The 17,340-nt window shown below is 37.8% G+C and overlaps 1 protein-coding gene across 1 annotated transcript; it reads left to right on the top strand.

Annotated features, from left to right (window-relative positions):
• Positions 1–352: 352 nt before the first annotated feature.
• On the top strand, positions 353–16,246 carry LOC122652528 (ABC transporter D family member 2, chloroplastic). Its single transcript, XM_043846294.1, has 10 exons — positions 353–643; positions 860–1,055; positions 1,202–1,269; positions 5,860–6,186; positions 6,278–6,442; positions 7,389–7,617; positions 7,982–8,220; positions 8,303–8,627; positions 12,399–12,667; positions 15,775–16,246. Exons 1-10 carry the CDS (start codon positions 371–373, stop codon positions 15,964–15,966), a joined length of 2,283 nt encoding a protein of 760 aa, XP_043702229.1. The 5' UTR covers positions 353–370; the 3' UTR covers positions 15,967–16,246.
• Positions 16,247–17,340: the final 1,094 nt, after the last annotated feature.

Here is a 17,340-nt window from a genome sequence, read left to right as displayed (position 1 = left end):
CTACAACTTCCAAAAAGCTAACGCGCGTCACCACTGAACACCACATATAATAGATGGATGGATAAACATACAAACCCACAACAAATATACATACATATATAAGTCACGATATCGCTGCTACTGCATTTCCATGTCCCAAGTCCCAAAACCGAGGAGCGAGGAGCGAGGAGCGAGGAGTGAGGAGCGAACATGAAGTGAACGCAGAGAACTCGGTCGTATCTTTTGACGTCCCCCTTCCCCCTCCTTGAGCTAAGAACACGACACGCAGGATAAAAAAGAAGAGAGAAAGGATACAGGGAGTTTAAGGGAGAGAAAAAAGAGGGGGGGGAAAAAAAAAAAACTAAAAAAAGAAGAATATAAAGTGAAGAAAATGTTTCTCACGCCTGCACACCCTTTCTGTTGCTCAAGCAATTACCAGTACCATCCACCACGACTCTTGGTCTTCTTAGCTCCCTCTCCTTCCCCTCAATTCACCTCAGCTTCTCTTCTTAATCCGAGTAAAATCTTCTCCACTTTGTTTCTTGGTATGGCTATCAAGGAAAAGATTCGCAGAAGGAGATCCTTGTTACTGTCTCAGAGAATAACCAATACAACTACTTCAACTTCCGATGATTCTCCATTCTCCGAACCACAGAAAGATATGGTCTCTCTCTCTCTCTCAGCCATTGTTACTGTTGTTATTTTTTTTAAAATGCCGCTGGAATTCTTTTACATCTTTTCACTTTTTTGATAATTTGGTATTTACTTATCTAGATCTGATTGATTGGGATGGAATGAGAAGGAGCTTAAGCACTCCCTTGAACATTTTTCATTTTCGTTTTGGTTTTTGTCCCCCCCCCCCCCTCCCACCATGCTATAGGATTCACAACGAAAGGTCCCTGATCTTCAAACACTTTGGAGGAGATTCTGGAAAGTTGCTGCTCCATATTGGTCCTCAGATGACAAAGTCCAAGCCAGGCTACGGCTTGCAGCCGTATTTGCTCTCACTTTGGCTACTACAGGAATCAGTGTTGGCTTCAATTTTCTCGGCCGAGATTTCTATAATGCGCTGGCTAGTAAGTTTAATTACTATCATATTCTCTTTCTGAGTTTGATATAGTTCTTCCACAATGCATGAAATGACTTGTACATGTAGAAATAGTAGCAGGTATAACATGTGTTTTGACTGATTAAACTTTGATGTCCTTTTTGTTTGTGCAAGACAAAGACCAGGAACAGTTTACAAAACAACTTCTGTATTACCTGGGGGGTTTTGCTGGAGGAATTCCGGTGAGCACATTGCTGCACTTTCTTAGGTATTGCTCTAAAAGCCATATGGAGAGCATATTGAGATGGAATCTATCATTCTGTTTATTTGGGCTATTGTGGTCAGTCACCTACCAATAACATTAACATAGTTAAAACTAAACTGTTGAAGCCTGTGCGCAGCATGGTATTCTTTCTACCACTATCTTTGCACGTCAATGATTTTAAAATGGCAATCTTTTAGATATAGAATACTAAGATCGATTACTTGAACCATTTCCTGGACAAAACTGTAGAAGGCACTTTTTTATTTAATGCTGAATTGGCGATCCATCTATTATGTTTATGTATAAACATAAAGTAAGCAGAATTTTTTGGAATAAAAAGATTAATAATCCGGAAAGAGGAAATCTAAGGTTTTTTTGTTTCCCCTTTTTTAGGAACTATCCGTCTTTTGATGAAACCAATTTTTTCTCCTTCAGATCATGCAATTCAGAAAGTGGCAAATGCCTTTTAAACTTCACATAATAAGTCCTGTAGGAAAGCATCTTATTAAGTTGTATCAACAAATTTGATCCTTTAATTTTCAAGATTTTTACTTATTTATTACCAAATTTATTAATATCCTTAAGATAATTTTTTTGGGTACCTTCAAACATTTGGCTTTGATGTCATTTATGGAAGAGACTTAGAGACGACTTTAATTTCATGGCGATTAAGTACATCTCATTTTTAATGTTAATTGTAGTATCCCATGGAATCTTTACATTATTCTGCATGACTTTAGGATGACATATGGGGCTAGACCACCTCAAAGGAGAATGAACCATCAACACCTATAAAGATTCACACTTATACCATCATTGGCATCATCATCGTCATCTGAGCCTTTTCCATCTATGGAAAAATTGAATGTTTCTCCAACAAATAGGTGCCTCCCCCTTTTCCCCCCTCTCTCCACCTACATACTTTTTCAATCTCTAAATTCGTTTCTTCCTAATTTTGAATTGCAAATATGCCATCTTGATGGCCTCCAACCAGAGAACATTCTCTTGGGTACCTACTTAGTTTAGGCACTTGGCAGGATGATGTGGCAATTTCGTTTGTTGGATGGATAGGGGAAGGTTTGGATTGGCCACATGTCAATTTTCACACTCAACTTCAATCAAATACTCTATCGTGTATGTCTATGAACCCATGTCTTTTCAGTAGTTCAATGTACTCGCATGCACCCTCTCGTAGTCCTTGATATTCAAATCTTTATTTTGCCGTTTGGCTTACTCCATTTGGGCTGAAACTTGACACGTGGGCAGAGGGACCTTGGGGTCTTCCTGTTACACCCCGAACCCACCCCCTGGGAGGATTCGGCAGTTGACCCGAATACCCGAAGTATTCAAATACCTCCAGGATCCAGATGCAGTAGTTACACATCACAAGCCCCACAATTAACATAAAGAAAATTAAATAAAGCCATTCAGAGTATAGCGGAAAGTTCCTATTAATTTAAAATAAGTTTATATTCACAGTCATTAAGGTTTTCTTTTCCCACATCTTGAATTACATCCCCAAAAGTAAACTAACAAGACGGAAAGCTAAATTGTACAATTATATATTTACAGTGGATTTAACCATACGATAAATGCAAGGAGCACAGTAAACACATAAACAAAGTAACTTAGTTTCGCAGATTCCAATTTTGTAAAATCATCATCAATAGTGCCTCCTGGTTCAACATCATTTCCCAGCACTAGTATGGCTTTACCTGCAAAACATCTAAAAAGGGGTTTTCTCGAGGGGTGAGCTCCGCTGAGCCCAGCGAGTGAAGATAAACCATGCAAGCATTCGCAAACAAGATTCTATATGCATGAGATTCAATTTTAATCTTAATTCCACCTAACAACAATGCCTAAGTCTCTAAGTTTGTGCTACGATAATAACAGGAGAAACATTCACGTATTCTCCCGCTCCTTAAAGCACCGAATCCCCAGCCATTACCCTGGGAACCTGCACCGGTAGTGGCATTGTATACCAACCCGTGGGTAGACCCTGATAATCAAAGCCTGGGTCCCATTCCGGATTACAACTCACTCCTCAGACGAAAGGGAGCTATGATCACCCAACACCTATACCCCTGTTGGTAAGGGTTGTAGCACCAGGGAGTGACATTCCTATCCTTATGCAGATTAAATGGCATAGTACTAGGTGTACAATGTTTCCGCATCCCATACTACGACACATCATACCTCTCGTTTCCAAGATGACTACGACATCTAAACTAGCATGACAAAGATTCACATTCAAACACATCTCACCATCACATCATTAACCATCCATAGTTCCATAATCCATATGCCATAAACAAGAATGAGTCAATAGATCAGTTTCAAACAATATATAAGAATGAATCTCATACATATGCATGATATCTAACAAAACAACTAAATGAAATAAGCATTCCCAAAAAGAAGTCGATTGTCTATCCCCACTCACCTTGATGTTCTTGCGTTCGTGTAGTTGAATCGATCTTCAGAATGATTGCCGATAGGCCACGTCGTTCAAATGGTGCTAACCTATGATTGGTAAGCCATACACGCCTGACAACACTTGTATGAGGTTAGATGGGGTCCTAGGGTAGCCATAGGGTTAGGTTAGATTAGGTTTAAGACTCATTACAGATTTGACAACAACTCTGGTTGATGGGTTCAGTCGACCAGAGTGATACAGTAGCTAGGCTTATAATTTTGACTGTGGTCGCATTCTCTGGTCGATAGGAGTAGTCGACCACAGATATTGACCAGAGATTTTGCCACTAGCAAAATCAAGGTCGAAAATAGGGGTTTTAGGGGGGGGATCGTTTTCCTCTGCGTCCGCTGCCCGAACAGTACCTGCTGTCGTCATTTTGCGCCCCATGTGAGGGGACAGCACTGTGCTGTTCGGGCAGTGAACAGCAGAGGATAAAAATTCGTTTTAGGGGGGGTTTTGATATGGATTTGCTTAATTGGTCTTAGGGTTGATGACTACACATAGAATTGAGTTTCTATAACTCAAATTGGGTTAGGGAAATGGGTAATTTGAAGAACTAATGTGGGTTTGGGTGCATGCATAAGGTTTGGATTCCAATTTAAGAAATCAGCCATGCATGGCTGGAAATCAACATCTAATGCTTCAACTCAAGCATAGACAGTGAAGGATGGTTAGAATTGGTTCAAAATTAGATTTAAGTCTAAGAAATTAAGGTTGCATTAAGCATGCATGAAGGGTTTAAGTTCAATTTCTTGATTTCCAAAACTAATTTACATTTAGACATAGATAGTATTGGATAATTCATGGTTTTAACCTGAATTCCAAGCTTAGGAACAGAATTAGATGATAGGGTTTCAATTAAGATCAGAATTTACCTTGAAATTGTAAGCAAGGGATGGGTTACAACTTAATTTCTCCTACCAAGCTAAGCAATTGGAAAAGAAAATCAGATTTTAGAAATGGTTTAATATAGAAAGTGAACTGAGATGGCCAGAGGGTGGAGAAAATGATGATCCTTACCAAACTAAGCAATTGAGTGAAAACCTAAACCCTTCCTTCTCTTCCTTCTTATTTTCCTCTCCTCCTCCCAACGATTGTAATAGTGTAGATAGGTTTAGCCTTAGCTTTGGTTTATATAGTAGTGGGTCTAGGGACTTGTTTGGTTAAGGCTAAAAGTCCAAAAACAGATTATTATTCCGATTTTTTGTATGTGGGATGATACGCGGGTCTCGCGTACCCAATAACTGTCAGGGAATATTTCTACGAGGTAATTGGGACGCGGCGGCAAGATCCCCGACTCGAGACACTAGTCCCCGTACTCTCAGGACATAGATTTGTTATGACAGCAGCTCTGGTCGATGAGAGTAGTCGACCAGTGTGTGGTTTCCTTGCTGTCCATGTGTCGAAACATCCTGAGTGTCGGTGTCTTCGCGAACAAACACTCACCCATCATGATTCTCAAGTTCAACATATTAAATCTATGGTTATGGTTTGCCAGCTAGTGGTACTTACCATGATCCGTACATCTGGTCGTGCATCTTGCAATTGCATGGGGGAAGTATCCATCTGATTACCAGCAAGTGGAATCTCACAACTGGGGTCCCTTTTTCTTGATCGATCATCTAGTTAATATTTTACAATGTATTGGGGGCTATGATTTCGGGTTCCTGACCTACAATTGGATTCGGGTTAGGGTTCGGGTTCAGGACTTGCAACCAAAGTTCAAATTAGCCCGGGTTTTTTGGGCACGGGTGTAACACTTCTTGTCCACTAAATTTGGACCCCATTTGACATGCCACTTTGCAGATATTTTGGGCCAACTAGACAAGCTTCTCTTGGTGGTTGACTAAGATATATTCACCCTTAGGATTTTTTTTAAATTTAGGTGATTTAATTCTTACTTGATATTGTACTATATATCTCAAGAGATTTCTCTCGTTTTAATGTTATTCAACTCTGTTTTAATTTCCTTGGAAACATATGTTTTCTATCATTTCCTCTTTGATCTTGTTACTTCTATGAATTTATCTGTTTTATTTTGGGTTTGCAGTTCTTAATATTAAGGGATTAAGCATGTGTTTTTTTTTGCAGTTCTTTGTATTGAGAGATTATGCAAGGGATACACTTGCTTTGAGATGGAGGTCTTGGATGACAAAATATTATATGGAACGGTATCTTAAGAATAGGACATTCTACAAGATTCAATCCCAGTCAATAATTGATAATCCAGATCAGCGGATTGTTGATGACCTAAGTTCTTTTACTGGAACAGCTCTTTCATTTTCATTGGCATTTTTTAACGCTGCAGTAGACTTGATATCATTTAGTAACATTCTGTATGGCATCTACCCACCACTTTTTGTTGTACTTATTGTGTATTCGTTTGGTGGAACGGCTATTAGTGTATATCTTGGAAGGGTAATTTTTTTTCCTTTTTCTTGCAATTGAAGTTGCCCAAATTGAAATGCTATTTGCTTAAATGAAAAAAAGTTTTCCTTTGTGATTGCAGGGCCTAGTAACCTTAAATTTCTTCCAAGAGAAAAAAGAAGCAGATTTTCGTTATGGACTTGTGCGTGTTAGAGAAAATGCTGAATCAGTTGCTTTCTATGGAGGAGAGAGGAATGAAATGCAGCTTCTGCTGCAGCGTTTCAGAAGTGCTTCTGAAAATTTAGCCGTATGCATTCCTTCTTTTTGTTGGTTTTTCATTCCACTGGTTAGATTATCCCATGCTTCCCCCCTACCCCCCAAAAAAAAGAAAAAATCATTAGAACCTGTTAAGTGTTAGTCTTTATATTAGATCCACAGGCCCACGATTTCTATTGTTTAGCTTAGTTAGTGAGGACACTAGTGGTATTGTACTTTTTTTTTTTTCATGTGTTGGTTGTGTACTGCCTTACATCATAGAAATATAAGATGCTGCCCACGGTTTGGTCATTCTGTTCACAACACAAACCGTGGGTAGCTTTCCCTTCCTTTCTTCTCTTTGTCAATCTCTCTTCTTCTTCTTCTCTTCTCTTATTGCTGGTCTTTAATACAGTGATATTGTTACATGGTATCAGAACATTAAAGATCCAGTGGTTTTTATTGGTTTTCTATTTTCTGAGTCCTCATGGTACTCTTTTCTTTGGTCAACAGCAACCAAAAGAATGAGGTGTCCCTACCCTACATAGCTTGTTTATATGGCCATGTTTTGCATCTGACTGCTTTTCCTGTATTCGTTTCTGCTGTTTATTTTACAGGAATTGTTGATTTCTTCTCGAAATTGTGTACTGCCTTACATCATAGAAATATAAGATGCTGCCCACGGTTTGGTCATTCGGTTCACAACACAAACCGTGGGTAGCTTTCCCTTCCTTTCTTCTCTTTGTCAATCCCTCTTCTTCTTCTTCTCTTCTCTTATTGCTGGTCTTTAATACAGTGATATTGTTACATGGTATCAGAACATTAAAGATCCAGTGGTTTTTATTGGTTTTCTATTTTCTGGGTCCTCTTGGTACGCTTTTCTTTGGTCAACAGCAACCAAAAGAATGAGGTGTCCCTACCCTACATAGCTTGTTTATATGGCCATGTTTTGCATCTGACTGCTTTTCCTGTATTCGTTTCTGCTGTTTATTTTACAGGAATTGTTGATTTCTTCTCGAAATCTGGAGTTCTTCACCAGTGGTTATCGATATCTAATTCAGATTCTTCCTGCTGCAGTTGTTGCTCCAATGTATTTCTCAGGAAAAATTGAGTTTGGAGTCATCAACCAGTCAGTATCTGCTTTTAATCATATCCTTGGGGATTTTTCACTCATTGTATACCAATTTCAGGCTATCAGCGCCTTTTCAGCTGTAATCGATCGACTAGGTATAGTTTACAAACTTCTTTCCCCCCTTTTTTTTGTGCATATCTAATGTCTGTACACCTACCCCTTTTTTCAATTGTGATGTATCTTCCATCAATGGAAAATGCGAAATGCTTTACATAAAAATGGTGAACGAAGAAATTCACCTCCAGCTATACCTAGAAATGTGACTTTACAATTAAGTTTACATCATGCACTAGCCCGCCTAAAAAGAGGAATACACCCTTAGACTGCCTAAGAACCCTCTAGTCTTTACAGTTAAACACTTCTTCCACATCTACAAGCCACCAAAATGTCACCATTCCTCACAGCAATGAAAAAGAAAAGTTACTAAAATTTCTAATTTCCACGTTTTCCACATTGTAGGTGAGTTCAATGATGTGTTGGAGCTCGGCGGCTCTCAACTCTCAGACCCTAATCAGGAGATTAGTATTGTATACAGTGATGTTCGAAGTTCTCCGGTTATCCAGTCAAATGGATCTATGCTAACGGACAAGTGTTATAAGTTGGTTGACATTGAGAATTTGACCCTACAAACCCCAAAGAGTAAAGCTACTCTTATTAGGGACTTATCCTTGAAGGTTAATACAAAGGACCACTTGCTGGTTAGTATATTTCTGCTTTGAGCTGGCTCCATCTGCTCTTTGATGTGAAGAATCTCACTATAATTTAATAATTTGTTTACAGATAACAGGCCCTAGTGGGAGCGGTAAGACTTCTTTGTTAAGAGCCATGGCTGGTCTGTGGAGTACAGGGATAGGGAAGATCACATTCTATATGAAAGATGCGGACAGTCCTGAACCACCCCTTTCTCCAGATAGGACATCTCTTGAAGTAAATAGTGCATTGAAGATGGATGGAGATCTTGAGAACTACAGCTGTGGAAAAGGCAGGGACATATTTTTCCTTCCTCAGAAACCGTATATGGTTTTGGGTACACTTCGTCAGCAGTTACTTTATCCTACATGGAATGTAGATTCAGTTCCATCCTCAAAGAATACCAAATTCACAGGTATGCATTTTAATCTATGTCACGCTTTGCTCATTTATGCATGTTAAAATATAACATTACATTGGGAATAAGTCCCTGGACGATCCAATAATGATGCAGTCTAGCTGGTCAGATTTTCTTACATGTGGCTACTGAGATCATGGACTAAAATGGGCTCAATATCTCCCCTATCCTTCTCCTGTGTAGCAAATATCAGTGCAATAACATCATGTAGGAAGAAAGTATGCAATTCTTACACTTTCAAATTTTAAAAAGGATTATATTTTCAGAGCTTTCTAGTCATAGGTAGAAATTCAATATGTGGGAGGTATGCAGAAAATGCAAGAAGCAAGAAGCATAGTTGAGAATTGAGATAGTGTACTTATATTAAAGCAAGAAGCATTATGTGATTTAGGTTGCAGAGAGGGGTAAGAATGAAAAAATGTCTGGGGACAGCGAGTGCTTCACCTGACAGCAAGCTTTGTTTTCCATGGTGTACCTCATTATTACTATATGGTAGCCTTTAATATGCTCCGCTTTTTGACTGTGGAGTCCTAAGGTTCATTGCAAGCTTTGCCATGCTATGGACTGTTCAGAAACCCATAAATCACTAGTTTGCAACTCGATGACCATTTGGATAGCCATTAGTACACCACAGGTTATGAGGTTGACCATGTTACCTTGGTGCAAGATTCCTAATTTTGGTTGAAACTGAAATGCACTGTCAAAATATACGAATGGAGTCGAAAATTGGTTCATTTCGCAGGTCAACTTGAAATGACCATTTCAGTGGCCAAATGTTGAAAATTTGCTCTGAAATTTCTTGTAGTGCCTAGTTAAGCACGTTTACTCATGTTTGAATCATTAGATTGGATGAATTAAAAAAAAAAAAACCCTAAGTGGTAGTTTGGCTTCGGACCCTAGGTTGCTAGTATACGTTGTAGCCTATTGTATCCTTTCCCTTATATGGCATATTCTACACATAATTTAGTCCTGTATATGAAACATTCAATAAAAGAATTAAAATATGCAATAGGAATGAAGAACTATATAATTGGAAAGCATTTAACGTTATAAATTGACAATACATTGCCAGAAAGTGTAATTGTTGATAATAAGTACAAATGTACAATACTTTACAACCATAAAATCAATACAACATGCTATTGTGGGTAGCCGCATAATCATTATGGTGCCTCTGGGACCATTGGAACAGAGTCTCGGACTCAATATCACTTGATGACAATGCCGGCCATGTCATACTATGCCTGAAAAATGATCATAGTCCACCACAACAGCCCTATAGGTGGCATCGTCAACATATGCAGGATAACCCAACCTATAATATAGATCTTAAGGACATGAATGTGTATATGTAGATCCATCCTAAATGCTTTGTGGACTGTGCTGATATGGTTTTATTTTTATTTATTTATTATTATTTTTTTTTGGGGGGGGGGGGGGGCTGGGTATGAGGAGCTCTCCACTATGTGATTGACCTTCATATTCGGTGGGGAATGAAGAAGAGCTATACTGACCATACCTCAATACCCACTATACTCGGAACTTGAGCTCTTTGCGGCAAATGAAGGTTCATGCCACTGCCCATACCCACCTTGTCCACTACTCTTCTCTAGACTCAGGCTTCCAAGTGTGCCAGACAAGCTTGTAACGTCTACTTCCATGCTATCTTCTGCCTCATCTGGTCCGAAGACTTTGAACTGGTGACACGGACCACTCAAGTAGCCTGTATGAGGGGCACATACACCGTGGTCGGCATCCTGCATGACATGATCAAACTGAGTCGCTCTTGTGAACGTAGGGGCTCATAGTATGCTAATACGTACACCATGATTCCATGCTGGGCTCCCCTCCCCTGGGATTGATTAGCCATTCTGCAATCTCTTACACTGTTGCATCGAAAATGCGGACATTATGAACTTTTCTACAACAATTAACACTTCTAAACCGACAAGAAGGTATTTCTTAATTTTCCCCCAAGTCTTATATTGTTTTCCCAATTAAAACTAGGTTCCTTCTAAGCGGCACTAGCCTAGTGAAGTATAACGCTTCACTATTTGTTACTTGGCAGTTATGGGTTAGTCCATGTGATAGAGAACCCCACATACATCTCAATGGCCAAATTTTAGTCCAAAGTAAGCAAGGAAATTTGCTCAAACTCTGATTCAATTTTTTAGTAAAATTGCCAAAATGCCATCAAATGGAAATAAATATACAATACAAAATGGTTTTTTTTTTGTCTGTGTAAATTTAGCTACTTCCTCTACTCATTTTAAGCTAAAAGTGTACCAATGAGATGCTTTCCTGGTCCCCAATCACATGGACTAACCCATGTATTGCCATGTGGCAAATAGTGAAGTGTTGTACTTCACTAGGCATAGTGCCGGTGAAGAAAACCCTTAAAACAATTTTTTATATTTTTAACAAATGATAGTGACCTAATTAAAGAAAATTAATTAAGGAACAACAAACTAATAATCACTATTAGTTGGAAACACATCAATAATAATTCACAAAACTTTCTTGATTTTCCAAACAAAAAAAGATTAGTTTTCTCTATTTTATTAATTTTTTGTATTCTTACAATAAATTTTTTAAATAAAAAAATTAGTTCTGGGACAGAAAATAAGATCTCCATGAAGTCATAGATCGGTCAACGGTGTCTTAACATATAAAAATTGTGGGCCAACCAATTTATGTTGACATTGTATTTTCAAAAATTAGTTTTATGAAAATCAACTTTTCAAATAAATAACAAAATTAAAACATAAAATTAAATCTGACTCCATGAATTTGTAGATCAGTCTATGACATCTAACTAAAAAATTGAAGGCCAACCAATATATATTTATCGTACTTTTTTTGCAAAAAATAATTTCAAGGAAAAAAAGATTTACCTTCAAATTCGAATATTGTATATAACTTTATTCAAATCCAGAGAACGATTGAAGTAGATGCATTTTATTAGTCCACATTCCACAATGCCTTAATAGAACCAAATATCGAAGCAATTTGATAAAATAACCAGATTTCTATGAATTTCCCACCCTTTTGGTTGAAACCTCTCTTGCAATTGAAACTTCGAGCTTCGTGCAAAATTTGGCATTTTATACGTGGCATTGTAGGGTTTCGGTAAAATGGCTAATACTTTTCGGTCATTTGGTATTTCGATCGAAACCTTGTAGACCTGTTAACTCGCTTGTTGTTTTGTTTTGACCAAGGTCGAAACCGAGATAAATCGCCGAAATTTCAGTATTTTGACTGAAATTTTGAACTATGCCTTGGTGATCTCTGTGGATTTTTTTATTTTATGGCCAGGTCGCAACCTGTGAGAAATTTCTGGTACTCTAGGATCTTTCTTTTACTGTGAGTTGGTAGTTTTCATATCCATTCGATACCATGCATCTGCTCTAGAATTGTGTCCTATTTTCTTGATCGGCCACTTTTGTTATGGCTTGCAACTCCATCCATGTAAATGTAGCATAGTAGGTTAGCCTTTGGAAGCGTAGAAATGTGAGGACTGAACTATGCATATGGAATTCATTCATGTCTTCACCTCCTGTAGTCTGATGTCTTTAGGCAGGTCCTCTCGCTCTCTCTTAATCTACATATTGCATCTGGATCATATAATTTTTAGGACTATAATTCAGTTACATTCTTCATCAGTAAAATTGGTATGTCCCTTATTAGTCATACACATTATTTCTGAACTTCATCCGTACTTAATGAGCAACCTTTTAAAATTTGTTAAATTTAAATTTGATGTTACAGATTCGCTGCCTTTCTTGATGCAAGCACCAAACCTGAAGGATGTGGTTAAAATGCCTAAGCCCAATGTAGATGATCTTATTCGTGTGTTGGAGGATGTCCGCTTGGGTTACATTCTGTCTCGTTTTAATGGCCTGGATAGTACAAATGAATGGTCTAGTGTTCTCTCCCTTGGTGAGCAGCAACGTCTTGCATTTGCACGTTTGCTACTTTCAAAACCAAAATTGGTTTTATTGGATGAATCTACCAGTGCTTTAGATGAAGACAATGAGGTATAGGATTTTACATAATTGATTTATTCTTCCAGTCTATTACACTGATGTTATTGCTTATGTGTATTGCTTGTATCCATGCATCTAGGAAAAAATTAAGTGCAAAACACAAGCTTGAGTCTATCGAATTCTCGAAGCATGTAATATTTTGTGATCTTCTATTTTATGATGAGGTTAAAATTATGACCAAATAATCCTTATATGCAGAGGTCCTAAATAGTGAAAAATGTTGAAAAATATGTAATTCCGTTTTGCTTTTATATAGACGATAGAACAATCTATCTATCGTCCAGCTTTATCTTCCCTTTGGTTCTCATGATCTCCTTTTTCTCTTATCCATATCTCTCTTTCTCTCTCTCTTTCTCTCTCTCTTATGGTTCTCTAAGACATTATCGCAAAAAGTTTGTAAGGGGCCCCAGCTTTGTGCGTGCTTTTGAGTAAATGTGAATTGGCTTCAGCCTTTGTTTATTCCGTGGTGATTCAGAATACGTACTGTGGTGATGCAGTAAACCTCTGTTGTGGACTTGTGGCGATTCAACAAACTGACTGGTGGTAATTCCAGTTCAAGCCATAGGTGGTGATTCCTTTTGTCATATCCTTCTTTGTCTCTTCTATCTTCTTCTTCAGATTACAAGTCAGATTATAACTCTGTGTATGATTTCTTATTTTGATTCTTAGTTGTTGTTGGTTTACTTCTAGTGTCTATTAGTTGGTTAATTAGGTTTTATGCATTACTTATTCTTCATATTTTGTTAACCCTTCCAAGATCAGCAACTCCTGGCGATCGATTGTCATTATACTTGAGATTCCTTGTTCCAGTAGGAAATCTCAAGATCTTCCAATTCCACCATTGGAATTGGCTGAAATTTTCTGTAGTTATTTCCCTGTGCTGATAAGCTCTCCCAATTCCACTTTTTGAGTTGTGCTTGATAAGTTATAAGATTTCCCCATGTTCTGGTTCTGAAATTTTGTATGTGGAATTCCTGTTACTGTTGGATTCTTCAGATCTCAGATTCCAACCATTGGATTACCCTAAGCGTTTGATATCTGATTCTGTCATTAAAATAAAGCCTTCGACCAGAGTTTTTAACTTGCATCTGAGTTTCTGATTCTGTTTTGTTGGTTTTCTCTTAAATTCTGTAAAACTTCCCTTAGTCTGTGATTTTGGATTTGATTGGTTCTGGAATTCTTACCTGAGGACCTGAGGTAGCCCAGAATCACATTATAGTTTTAAGATACGTCTCGGAGACATACTAGAGAGTAATGATACATGCAAAACAAGTGTTTTAAGCATTGTGCACCATAAATAAACAATAAATAATGATACCCAATTGATGTCAGGTTCTCTCTGTCTTCACGACATCTATATGATTTCGTTCTTCATTGGAAAATGTAATATCAAACCTATTAATAAGTAATAAGAAGCAATTAAGTTAGAAGATTTGAGGAAGAAAATTCTGTTTGTGTATTAGGGTACTAGCTTAAATTAACCCTTAAAGGTTCAAAACCAAGAAAGAAATATGCAGTATAAACATACTATTTAGTACATAGAAACATAAATTATGTACACATTAACCATACTACACTCTACCTTTAACATTTAAAACAACCTGAAGTAGTATCTAACTACTTGAATAATAGATCACAAATAATTCATTATGATCCAAACCTAGTTCATTTTTTTAAGTTTAGGTGTGATACTTGGCAGAAACAAGTAAGAAAAAACAAGATTTAAACTGGAAAAAAAAAAAAAAAAAAAACCCAAAATTTTAAACATATTTCAATCGGCAGCTTTTAATGTTTGATCTCAACCTTCATGAGCTTTAATGCAAATTTTCTATGTCGTTTCCAAGTATGAATGGGATCCACTGAGGTTTTGGTAAAAAAATCAGAGCAGGAAAATTTTTTCTTTCTTTCAAAAACTGGGATTTTCGGGTTTTGGCAGCTTGTGTATCAAGTGTATCAGTCCATATTGATGCTGTATCGGTCTATATCAATACCGTATTGTTTCTGTACATAAATTTTTATGTATTGGTTCTGTATTGTATCAACATGGCCAATTTTGATACTTATCCACCTTATCGATACTTGATACCATGCATGGGAAGTTGTCTGCCATATTGCACCACATGGAAGGTTGATGAAGTGATTCTGTCCATTGGATAAATAGCCTGCATTGCCCATCTGTCTAATTTCAGAGCCAAATCAATCATATATCCTCCATGTATTGGTATTTTCCCTTTTATTTTCAGCCTTACATTTGTTTTCAATAGTTTCATTTTCTTAATGGACTTTCAAAGCTTTATTATGCCGCATTGCCTTGGAGCAGCGCTAAGGTTGCTTCATTGCGACCTAGTGGTTGCAGGTTCAAGTCCAGAAACAGCCTCTCCACGAAGCGGAGCTAAGGCTGCGTACATTATGACCCTCCCCAGACCCTGCAGTGGTGGGAGCCTGGTGCACTGGGTACACCCTTTATTGTGCCGGATTGCCAACTTTGTATGGGCTGAAACTTGGTCTATGAGCAAGGGACCCTGGGCACTACCTGTCCACAAAGTTTGGGCCTCATCCAACCTGGCATGTGGCAACTATTAGAGCTGTACTGGAAACCAAAAACCCTTCTTTTGCATTTGGGAGAGAGATGTACAGCCTGTGTGCTTCATTATCATGTACATTAGGCAATTGTGATGTTCTTGTTGAGAATTACATCTTCTACCTTATATCTTGGATCTATCTATGGTAATCTTTTATCATTTCTCCCTCGTTTATCTATCACATCCTAATATTTAGTGATATATTAGCATTTCACATCCCTGAAATATATCAATTCAGAAAACTGTTGTGGATTATGTGTTCTAGTTTGTTTAATAAAACCTTGAGAAAATGAAAACTTTGAAGTACATGAATTTCAACACGTTATAAAAATTGAGAAAAAAGTCTGAATGAATAGTTTTGAAATAATTGCATAATCATTTTTGAGAAAGATGAGGTAATTATATGCTAGAAAAACCATACTATTTTGGTGTCAGTCCATTATCATTTCTGACAAATTGCAATCTTCAGCTTGTTGCAGTTGTCATTTTTTGGTTTTTTTTTTTCTTTCCTGGAAGGTACATCTATACGAGCAGATTGAAGCAGCAGGGATAACATATATCAGCATTGGTCATCGAAGAACCCTTTATAACTACCATAACAGGATCTTACATATATCCAAGATGGATTCTGACAGTGGCCCATCCAATTGGCATCTTGAACCTATCAATCAGGACACAACATACAAGAGGGCTAAGCCAACATTATAGCTATCAGAACAAGGCAGGTAAGGATTAAGGATGCTTTGATGATAAAAGTACATAATAGGCCTGTGGCACATGTTTTTCTAGAGACTGCCCCCGTGTACTACTTGATGATTTAGTGAAAACAACCATATTGCATATTGGATTCATTATTTATGTGCTCAGGTTGTGTTTCTGCTTTGCATTCTATGTAATTAAACCTATAATATCACGTGTATTTGTTGTCCGCAACCAGATTTTATCATGGCCAAATCTTTGATGTGTAACCCACCAATACTGTGGTCTCGTTCCTTCCTATGCTTTTTCTTATACTGTTTAGACATGGATGTGACTCATATTTTTTTGTCAATGTAAATGTATTGAAAGCTTTGCATTGTTCTCTCGAGTAATTAAATGCAGCTAGCGTTTAACAGTTTATTGTGCAACTTCTATTCTTTGGTCCAGTTTTGGTTGATAAGATATAAATGCCATAAAATATACTGTAACATACTCCTTGATATGTTATATATGTTATCCATCACGTTACCAAGTATATTTGAGTTCGGATGGAAATTAAGGTTTGGACAGTCTGAAGAAAGAAAGTGAAGAGGAATAGGAAGGAAGTTCTTGGTATTTGTTCTCCCCTTTCCCCTTTATATATATCATGTGGTTTGACATTAAACCCCAAGATATACAAAACTATTCTTAAGGAGATAAAATGTGACTGGTATCAGATTGCTAGATCGTGCATTTTAATCCTGATTTGATCCCAAAACTTGAAACCATGTTGCAGTTGGAAAAACAGGTGTGAAGAGGGGTTTCTTTCACGAAAATATTGAACCCCAAGATATACAAAACTATTCCTGCCTTTTTTATGGGCACCTGGGCAAATTATGTGGGAAGCACCTTTCTGAAGTCATCCTTAGGATAGTCACACTACCAAAAATTTGAGAAAGACTTCCTGAGATGGTAACCAAACGCAGCAGAAAGCACAAAGTAATGGGACAGTGTTTCTAGTCGGGCCAATCTGGCTAGGATTCTGCAGGCAGACCTTGGTTCTGCCATTTGGCAGGTCGATGGGGCTGTAATTTTGTGGATAGGCGGACTCTTGGGTGCCTTGCTCACATGTAATTTTGTGGATAGATGGAACTCCCAAACTGACCATGTAACCCTTATGCTTGATGAAGTAGGTGAAGATAAATCTTTGACTAAGCTTTGTGGTCATGGGCTTTAGTATATCGTCTTAGCTTCATCCCCTTCTGCTATTCGAACTTGGTAGTACCCCGAGCGTAAGTCCAGCTTTGAGAAATATCTCGCACTCCCCAATTGATCGAATGTCTGTTGGCATTCCAGCCTTCCTTCTCCTTTTTCCGGTGAGATTAGGGATCCAATGTAGGATAT

This window comes from Telopea speciosissima, chromosome 2, assembly GCF_018873765.1.
Source record: "Telopea speciosissima isolate NSW1024214 ecotype Mountain lineage chromosome 2, Tspe_v1, whole genome shotgun sequence".
NCBI classification, from domain to species: Eukaryota; Viridiplantae; Streptophyta; class Magnoliopsida; order Proteales; family Proteaceae; genus Telopea; species Telopea speciosissima.
This window is presented reverse-complemented; position numbering and strand designations above follow the sequence as displayed.